At 48.5% G+C, this 8,960-nt stretch overlaps 5 protein-coding genes across 7 annotated transcripts in view; 4 read left to right on the top strand and 1 right to left on the bottom strand.

Moving 5' to 3' along the window:
* The window catches only part of FOXG_19181 (uncharacterized protein), a gene marked incomplete at its 3' end in the record, with an annotated part of 2,374 nt that extends 1,623 nt beyond the window's left edge, over positions 1-751 (bottom strand). The window contains exons 1-2 of the mRNA XM_018399382.1: positions 253-751; positions 52-196 (exon numbers count right to left, since the gene is read on the bottom strand). Coding sequence (XP_018241754.1) covers positions 52-196; positions 253-515 — 408 coding nt within the window. The 5' untranslated portion in view covers positions 516-751. The remainder of the gene's footprint in view (positions 1-51; positions 197-252) is intronic.
* A 528-nt stretch (positions 752-1,279) lies between these two features.
* On the top strand, positions 1,280-3,405 carry FOXG_06100 (uncharacterized protein). 2 transcript variants are annotated; one of them, XM_018384620.1, is made up of 6 exons: positions 1,280-1,599; positions 1,655-1,728; positions 1,784-1,981; positions 2,032-2,039; positions 2,087-2,786; positions 2,841-3,405. In XM_018384620.1, the coding sequence occupies exons 1-6, from the start codon at positions 1,490-1,492 to the stop codon at positions 2,927-2,929; spliced, it is 1,179 nt and encodes a 392-aa protein (XP_018241752.1). In that variant the 5' UTR covers positions 1,280-1,489; the 3' UTR covers positions 2,930-3,405. The 2 variants fall into 2 exon arrangements, with proteins under 2 accessions (XP_018241752.1, XP_018241753.1); XM_018384621.1 differs by having other exon boundaries at positions 1,288-1,728.
* Positions 3,406-4,003: 598 nt separating this feature from the next.
* Positions 4,004-6,283, top strand: FOXG_06099 (glycylpeptide N-tetradecanoyltransferase). The gene is made up of 3 exons (XM_018384619.1): positions 4,004-4,806; positions 4,877-5,459; positions 5,513-6,283. The coding sequence occupies exons 1-3, from the start codon at positions 4,088-4,090 to the stop codon at positions 5,912-5,914; spliced, it is 1,704 nt and encodes a 567-aa protein (XP_018241751.1). The 5' UTR covers positions 4,004-4,087; the 3' UTR covers positions 5,915-6,283.
* Positions 6,284-6,397: 114 nt separating this feature from the next.
* Positions 6,398-8,377, top strand: FOXG_06098 (uncharacterized protein). 2 transcript variants are annotated; one of them, XM_018384618.1, is made up of 3 exons: positions 6,398-6,804; positions 6,953-7,121; positions 7,248-8,377. In XM_018384618.1, exons 1-3 carry the CDS (start codon positions 6,791-6,793, stop codon positions 8,130-8,132), a joined length of 1,068 nt encoding a protein of 355 aa, XP_018241750.1. In that variant the 5' UTR covers positions 6,398-6,790; the 3' UTR covers positions 8,133-8,377. The 2 variants fall into 2 exon arrangements, with proteins under 2 accessions (XP_018241750.1, XP_018241749.1); XM_018384617.1 differs by having other exon boundaries at positions 6,398-7,121.
* A 237-nt stretch (positions 8,378-8,614) lies between these two features.
* On the top strand, positions 8,615-8,935 carry FOXG_06097 (uncharacterized protein; the record flags this gene model as incomplete). The annotated part of the gene is made up of 1 exon (XM_018384616.1): positions 8,615-8,935. One exon carries the CDS (start codon positions 8,615-8,617, stop codon positions 8,933-8,935), a length of 321 nt encoding a protein of 106 aa, XP_018241748.1.
* Between the last annotated feature and the right edge of the window lie 25 nt (positions 8,936-8,960).

Raw genomic sequence — 8,960 nt, 5'->3', positions numbered from 1 at the left:
CATCGTGGCTTCGATTATATGAGGCTCAATCGTGATCGTTACGGTGCCCACCTTTGACATGGTATCCTTGGGCGGGTTTTTAGGGTCTTCATTGAGAACGCCCTTGCGCTTATGGGGTTTCGTCCAATACTTTGCAAATAAGCCTTCGCTGATCCATTTGTGACGGGATCGGAAGAGCGATTCGGCAAGTACACCACTTCAGGGACGCGTCAGTCAGTACCTCTATCTCGTGGGTAATTCCACATGGCATACCTTTCACCAACTGACTGATACTCCTTTGACGACAATTCTTCTGGCTGCGCGACTTCTACCGTTGGAAGAGGTTTACCAGCTTGAATCGATTTGGGCAACGGCGGCGGGGGAGGTTCTTCAGGCTCCGGAGCTGGTTCTGGCTCTGGAGCTGGCGGGGGAGCAGCAGGCGTCGCAGAACGCTCTCGAGGTGTAACATTGCGCTTTTTAGCAGCATTTTCGCCTCGAGCGGCAGCCCGCGCGGGCAGTTTGCGCTTTCGCTCCATGAACTAGCTCACACAGTAGACAAACTACAGAGAGCGCAAGGGAATTACACTGCGAGACTGGAGCCAATCATTATATAAGGGCCATGCAAGGCGCGTCTTGGAGCAAAATGAACGTGTAAGGCTGAGTAATCGATCGTTTTCGCGAGCAAGAAATAATCGGAGAAGCGAAGGTGAGGTTGGGCCACGAGGGAATATTGAGAGAATATGGAGGTGGGAGATGGAAGATGGGAATGAAGGCTCCCATTGGAAAAGAGGAAGTGGTAGTAGCATTCAGTAGCAACAGCCACCTACGGACAGCAATCCGAGGCTCAGTGGTGCAGGTCCAACACACCTTCATGATGGAGCATGGAGTGTTAATCCAGGGGTCTGATTGGACAGAAAAGGCGAAGGGGCCAAAGTCATGCTCTGAATTTAGCACTCCAGCGCCTAGGTTTAAAAAAGAAGCTGGGGCTCAGCAGGGACCTTACAGGACCGGGCCTATTTGGAAGCCGCCGTGAGAGTGTCAGAGTCGACTATTAGGTTTTATCGATAAAAGCAGACGGCTGGTGAAATTACTTCTGTCAACCTATTGGTCGGTGATAGTGCACAAGCTTCCTTTACAAAAACCCATCAACATCTTACTTTAGCAGTCACCAAATTACCAACGTATATCAATTAGCCTGAGGTAAGGTGAGGTGTGGTCATTTCGCGGCTCTTTCTTCCCAGCAGAATAGGTGGGGCCACAGCCGCATCAGACGCGCCTCAGGTACATGAATGCAGGCGTAGTCTTCCCCGCGTGAGAAGTCCCGTTGATGATCACTGGTGCTTAGCGCGGACAAAGCAGCGTCTGGTTCGACCTCAGGCCTTCATGGGCTCTGCCTTGTACTTAGCAGGTGAGCGTATTATTCGCCTCGGCCAAGGTAGCGTTTCATTTTCAGAATCCCTCATAGATCTCTTTTACTCCGATTTGTTATTGGATCCATCAACAGAAAATCATGTCTTATCTTCATCCCGCCGTCAAGGCTGTGGTTATAGCCGTCGCAGCGCCACTGGGCCTATATTGCGTTTTCCTGGGACTGGGAATGACACCGTTCTTCCAGAGACAGTATGTTTGGGTCATGTATCATTGTGGATTTAATCGTTTTTGACTCTCTAATCAGGTTTCTATATGCACACAAGTTCAATACATTATTATGGAGTAATGTCAACCAACCAGAACGATGGGGTTTCGCTCGTATGTCCATACTCTGAGATTTTGAATTCATAACACTCATATAATGCTCGCATAGGGAATCAAGTAACTCCGTTCTCGCTAAAGACCCCTGACGGTGAATCAATTTATGCTTGGCATATCCTTCCACTCCCTCTATACCTACAGAATGAGGCCAAGATCGAATCCCAAGAGCCGGGTTTCTCGGCAGACTTCACCAAGACCGAATCATTTCGTCTACTAAAGGAGGATCCAGAATCTCGCTTAGTGCTATATTGTAAGTTGAATCTGGAGTTCTCGTCCTATTGATACTTACACATATCTCAGTTCACGGTGTAAGTGGTGACCGCCATATTCTAACCGATATCAACTGACATCACAGAATGCTGGTCATGTCGCGCAAGCTATTCGACCTCTCAGCTATCATTCTCTAACTGATACTTCCTCATATCATGTTATCGCCATCGACTACCGAGGATTTGGTCATTCTACGGGCACACCTTCAGAGACTGGAGTAATTCAAGATGCTGCAACACTCGTTGACTGGGCTACCAACGTGGCAGAGATTCCACCAAGTCGCATCGTCCTGCTCGGGCAGAGTTTAGGTACTGCTGTAGTCAGTGCCGTTGCTGAAAAGTATGCTCTTCAGGGCATCGAATTTGCGGGTATTACCATAGTCGCTGGCTTCAGCGATCTCGCAAATCTCCTGTTGGGTTATCGCATCGTGGGTATCTTCCCTGTACTTGCTCCCTTCCGCATGTGGCCTTCTCTCGTGCGCTTTATCCACCGTTTCGTTGTCGACAAGTGGCATTCAGATAGACGGCTCGCCAACGTAGTCCGCCATACGAAGACGAGACTCAGGCTCAATTTGATTCATGCAAAGAATGATAAAGACATTCCTTGGACGGAAGACAACAAGTTGTTCAGAGCCGCTGCCCAAGAGACTCTTGGAATTATGGATGACAAGGACTTCGAGGCTTGGAAAGAAGAGCGCACCATCCGTAAGGGCAAGGATGCATTTGTGACCACTTGGACTGCTGAACCCAACATGATTATCCGCCAAGAGCTTTTCCCATACGGTGGTAAGTGAATATTTGTTCATTCTTGTTGAGATTGAATATTGATCAGAGATTTAGGCCACAACGATATCATGGGCTATGCGCCTGTTGCGCTGGCCATCATGAGGGCATTTGATCTTCATGGAACGACCTACAGCGATGAGTAGACTGGAAGGACACATCGTATCATGGTAGTTGCTTGGCGTCTAATAAGCAGCATCCTCATATCTGGCCCATTGAGTTGTAATGAACCAACTCATACACGATGTCTCAGTAACTACTTTGCGCAGATCCGACAAGCGACATAGACTTTACTTTATTATTTTGTGGAACCCAACTTCGAGGTTTCCATGTTTCCAGTGTCATGTAATCCTAGGAGTGTATACCACTTCTCTTGGCTACCTATGGGTAGTCAACATCTGAGTATGCTCATATCGGCGTCTAGAGTTTGGACTTCAAAGAAGGATAGGTGAATTCGTAAAGCCAATAATGAATAGTCTTATAGGCGATACTTCCCAGCACTGGATTCTCTAAGGGATTCAATACTAGAAACAACCATCATAGGGCTCCTCGTCACTGACTTCCTCGTCCACTCGGTGGGCACCTCTGCCTTGTGTTGAAGAGAGGCGGTTGCTAATCCAGGCATTCTCTATTTTCTCGTCAATTGAGACAACTCCCCGTCAGATATTGATTGAACTGGCCACTCATCAAAGTTACCGCCTTCGCGGTGTCAATACTGCAGTTCTCCGTATCGTTATTTCCCCTTTCTTTCAAGCTTATAAGAAGTCATTCAGCTTTTTAGCTATTCTATCAGTACTTAAGCTAAACAATAAATCCCCTATAGGCAGCCAGTCGATATAAAAGTATCCAATATCAGATACGGTTTATCTACCTTAATGACGCAACTACTACCTTAGTAAAGCAGTATAAATACCAGCTAGATAGCTCTCATCAGCTAGGTCAACCTACCTAAGAGGCACTCTTCATTCATCTATCGCACTCCAAAGCACGTTGTCAATCTGACTACTGATCAGACTCTCCGTATCCATAGCTCGTTCACTCGTGTGACTCCACCGAATTAGTATTGATATACGAGAAAAACCAACCACGACGCCACGGGGCAAATATCAAGTTTGCAACTCGAGGCACCTCCCGTGGTTGTTCTTATAGCCGTTTAGCCCCACCTAGCGTTAGCAGTGGAGGGCAGACACATGCTACCGTGAAATTACCCCACCAAAGAGCTCCTTTCGATTAACCCCCCCACCCCACGTAACATTAACTAGTTAGCATCGACGACACCTACACCAAAAGGTCTATCTCGAATCATGTCCGAGGAGTCCAAGCCAGTTGAGCCCGTCGTCGACGAGACGAATGCCGAGCTCAAGGGCAAGGCCATCGCTCACGCCGACGCCGAGGCTGAAGCCGACGACAACGATGCCGAATCTGGATCCGAGGAGGAGCATGAGGAGCAGCACGCTGCTGAGGGTTCCGGCGACAAGAAGAAGAAAAAGAAGAAGAAGTCGAAGCGATCAAAGGTCAAGGAGGCCCTGACCGGCTCAAAGTCCGCCCCGACCGATTCCGATTTCCACAAGGCCCTCGATGGCCTCACTCCTCAGCAGATCAAGGAGTTCCTCGCCCTCAACCCGGCCCTCTCCCAAGAGGTGAATAAGGCCACCAAGAGCGATGATCCTTCCGGCTCCCAGGCTGCCGACATGCTTAAGAAAATGTCACTACAAGATATCATGACTGGTCTTGCCGCTGGCGGAAAGAACGCCAAAGATATGGGATCGTATAAGTTCTGGCAGACGCAGCCTGTGCCCAAGTTTGGAGAGGATGCGACTTTAAAGGAGGGTCCTCTGCGCATTCAGAAGGTCGAGGAGGTTGACAAGGAGCCCGCCCCTCTGATTCCCGGCTTTGAATGGGTTACAATGGATTTGACCAAGGAGGACGAGATCAAGGAGGTTTACGAGCTGCTGAACAAGCACTACGTCGAGGACGATGAGGCTATGTTCCGCTTCAACTATTCTCCCTCTATTCTTCGATGGTAAGTTGTCAAATTGCTAGGCTAGTTAATGAATTAGCTTTTCCAAACTAGTTCCCGCTAACACGCACAGGGCCATGATGCCTCCTGGCTGGAAGAAGGAATACCACGTTGGTGTCCGCGCAACTCAATCCCGTCTTCTCGTAGCTTTTATCTCAGCTATCCCCGTTCACCTGCGTGTCCGCGAGAACGTTGTCACCTGCTCTGAGGTCAATTTCCTCGCCATCCACAAGAAGCTCCGAGGCAAGCGTCTCACGCCAGTACTCATTAAGGAGATTACCAGACGCAGCAACCTCAACGAGATCTGGCAAGGACTCTACACCGCCGGTGTCGTCCTTCCCAAACCCGTCAGCACATGCAGATACTTCCATCGCGCTATTAATTGGCAAAAGCTTTACGAGTGCGGTTTCAGCCCTCTTCCCGCAAACAGCAAACCTCAGTATCAAGTTCGGAAGTATGCGCTACCAGACGATACTAGCACCAAGGGTCTGCGACCACTGGAAGAGAAGGACCTTGATGCTGTCATGGATTTGTATAAGCGATACAATGCGCGCTTCGATATGACGCCAGAGTTCAGTCGCGAGGAAGCTCACCACTGGTTTGTCCCCAAGGTTGGACCTAACGAGCAGCAGGTTGTGTGGACATACGTTGTTGAGGTAAGTCATTGTGTGAACAAAAGCTCGGAGAATGGGCACTAATCAATTACAAGGACGAAAACAAGAAGATCACTGACTTCTTCTCTTTCTTCTGCATCGAGTCGACTGCTATCGGAAACGCTAAGCACAACGTTATCAAGGTTGCTTACATGTTTTACTACGGTACAGATGTCGCGCTGCAGGACAAGTTCGACAAAGCTGCTCTCAAGAAGCGCCTTAACGAACTTGTTCACGACGCCCTCATTATCTCCAAGCGCCACAAGTTCGATGTGTTCAACGCATTGACGCTGATGGACAATGCGCTCTTCCTGGAGCAGCAGAAATTCGGAGCCGGTGATGGTCAACTTCATTATTACCTGTTCAACTACCGTGTTAACCCAATTGCTGGTGGTGTCGATCGTAAGAACCAGCTTGACGAAGAGAACCTGAGTGGTATCGGACTTGTGATGCCTTGAGGTGGATGTTGAAGAGTTGTGGATTTACTACGCAAATATAAGTGGACAATGACTGAACGACCAGGTCTGATCGTGGGACACCAGAAAGGAGTTCAATCTGGAAAGAAACAAAAATAAGAAGCAATAAAAAGATATTGAGAAATTGCTTGAAAAGAGTACAAGTCTTGGTTTGGCGTATATCCAATTATGAATTTGCTGTCTGAGATTCATTGCCTGTTGGAGTTGTTTAGTCAATTGGCGATAGCTGAATGGTGGCTCACGGGCGTATTAAACTCCGCGACTATAGCTAAGTTACCCATGGTCTAGTCTATAATTCGGAGGATTTGCTACCTCGTTCTCACTTTTATCGAGACTGGAATGTAAAGATGCCATATCATGTTCGGATTCTGCACGTGGCGTGCCTAGTCCCATGGCGATCAAGCACTGTAGGTGGGTATGTAGCGCCGAGGCATGATGCAGCGATCCATGTCGCCTTCAGTCACTTCACTCACTCTCTCTCACCCTGGCAAAGTAGCAAACTTGCAAGTTGAGTTGTGACAAGATATTCCGAATACTACCTCTACCTCTCCACAATTCACAGCCTAAGGTAGTCTCCTACAACAGGGACAACTCTTTGCTTTTTTTATATGTCATTTATCCTTCATTCGCTCAGATCTGTATCTTTCTTCCGTAAGGTACCTACTCACTACCCATTCTTACTCGCGTAGTCCGTGGGTGACGTACGGAGTCTTTTTGACAACTGCAACTTGAGATACTACACCATAAAACAACAGCACAAGACTTTCCCTTGAGACTCGGAAGGTGCACAAACGTGTTTGCGCAAGAAGAGCCCGGGCCAAGTTTATTATAAGAGCAAACAAACGCCAAATATCGATTATGGCGTCTGACTTGTGAGTCCTCGACCAACAAACCCGTTCCATCATAGTCGTTCCGGTCTTTTTGTTCGGTATCTTTCCAATCTTTCTTTTCGCTCGCTTCTTTTCATTCGCTCCTCATGTGTGGATTCAAGGCTCACTTACACGCGATACGTCCTCGCAGACAACGCACGTTTCCCTCTGCTGAGGAGACGCTCAAGCACCCAGCCTACCCAGGCACACTCTGGACCCTAGAACCTCACTCTCACGGCAAGGTCTCTGTCGCTGAGGGTCGCGGTGGTCCAGTTGGCATTGCATGGGAGATTCATGGTCAAGGACCCGTCAAGCTTGTGGTACGTTTCTTCCGTTAAAATTCCCTTAATCTCTCCGTCCGCGTGTTACTCTTTCGTACTGTCTGTATCGTGTTTGCTTCAGATTTGGTCATATTCTGAGAAGGGAGGTTGACTGACCGTGTGTAGCTCATTATGGGATTGGCAGGGGTCAAAACATCATGGCAGCGTCAAACAAAGTACTTCGGTCATGATCGAGCCGACAAGTACTCGGTTCTCATTATCGATAATCGTGGTATGGGCGGCAGCGACAAACCCGTGGGTGTCTATTCTACCAGTGGCATGGCACTCGATGCCATCGAGGTCATCGACCATGTTGGCTGGAAGGCTGAACGAGATATCAACCTCGTTGGTATCTCCATGGGTGGCATGATTGCACAAGAAGTTGCTATTCGTATTCCCAAGCGTCTGCAGTCGCTCTCCCTCATCTGCACATCAGGCAAAGTCCAAAACACGAAGGGACTGTGGGAAACTGTCTCAGACACCATGGGTATGATCATCCCCAAGTCCATGGAGCGCAGTATTGTCGACACCGCTCTCCGGCTCTTCACACCCGAGTGGCTCGTCGCACCAGATGATGATATACTACCCGAGCCAGGCGTCACCGCACGATGCAGTCCACCACCGCCAGAGGGTGGTCCAACGTACCGCCTCTTCGAGACCAACTTTCAGCGTTTCCAGGCTCACGAGCTCACCAAGAAAACAAATCCCGAGCTGTACACCACCAAAATGCTCATGTGTCAACTTGCGGCGGCAGCTTTGCACAACAAGACGGATGACCAGCTACGGGAAATAGCAGACGGTGTCGGCTCTGAGCGCATCATGATTATGCATGGAAAGCGTGACAACATGATCAGCTTTCCAAATGGCGAACGGCTCATTAAAGTGTTGAAACCAGGCTCTGTACACATTGTGGACGATATGGGACACGCACCCATCATAGAGAAGACACAATGGTTCAACAGCGTCTTGGAGGAACAGCTGAGTATGTGGACCAAGCCGAAGGAGGAATAAGGGTGGTGAGTGGCAGTTGTTTTCGAGCATATGAGTAAGCGATGATACTGAATATTGCTATAAGCATGGAACGTTGTAAGAGAACAAGCAGGACAGGCAGTGGAATAATAAGCACTGAAATTCTTGACTGTCAGTTACACGGATGAAGCGTTCAAGGTGCATGTCTCAGTCCAGGAATCACAAATCATGGCACGGATTCGCTTGTTGGAGGGTAGCAATTATTGAAAAGTCACCAAATCCGACTCCATTTCCAGTGTCTATCATAATGTACATCCATTTTGCATGCCTAGAACTTGGCATCATTTCAACTCTTGGGCAAAGTTACCCGTCCTAAAACCTCTTGATTGATAGACTTTTGGTGTTACAGAAATTCCCATCATGGAACATCCATTGTAAACATGGCGATACCCGCATCCGGGCAATAGCTGTTCTTTTAGTAAGAGATCTATCTTCCCCTGGCTTTCTACCAACATCGACTTGCGATGATTGGTTTCGAGCTTCAGCCCTTCTATCATGCCAAGCAGTTACTTTTTAACATTGCAACCATATTACCTCTCTCCAGCGAGACGTCGGCTCTGGACCTCGCTCAGAGCCTTGGTTCCACTCAGAAGCGACACTACGCCAAGGACAATAACGATAGGCAAGGTCTTGAAGAGGTTCCACTGGGCATAGTAGAGAAACAGCGTGCCCTCGATGCCGACAATGGAGCCAAAGAAGACGGCATGAGAGATGGGTGCAGCTTTGAGGGCCTTGGGCAAATGGTTGACGTTGGCACCAAGGAAGAGCCACTATATGCTTCTTAGTCTGTGATTTATGATGGGAGCATTT

This window comes from Fusarium oxysporum, chromosome 2 (assembly GCF_000149955.1).
Source record: "Fusarium oxysporum f. sp. lycopersici 4287 chromosome 2, whole genome shotgun sequence".
Classification (NCBI taxonomy): Eukaryota; Fungi; Ascomycota; class Sordariomycetes; order Hypocreales; family Nectriaceae; genus Fusarium; species Fusarium oxysporum.
Note: the sequence above shows the minus strand (reverse complement) of the source record. Positions and strands in the feature narration are given on the sequence as shown.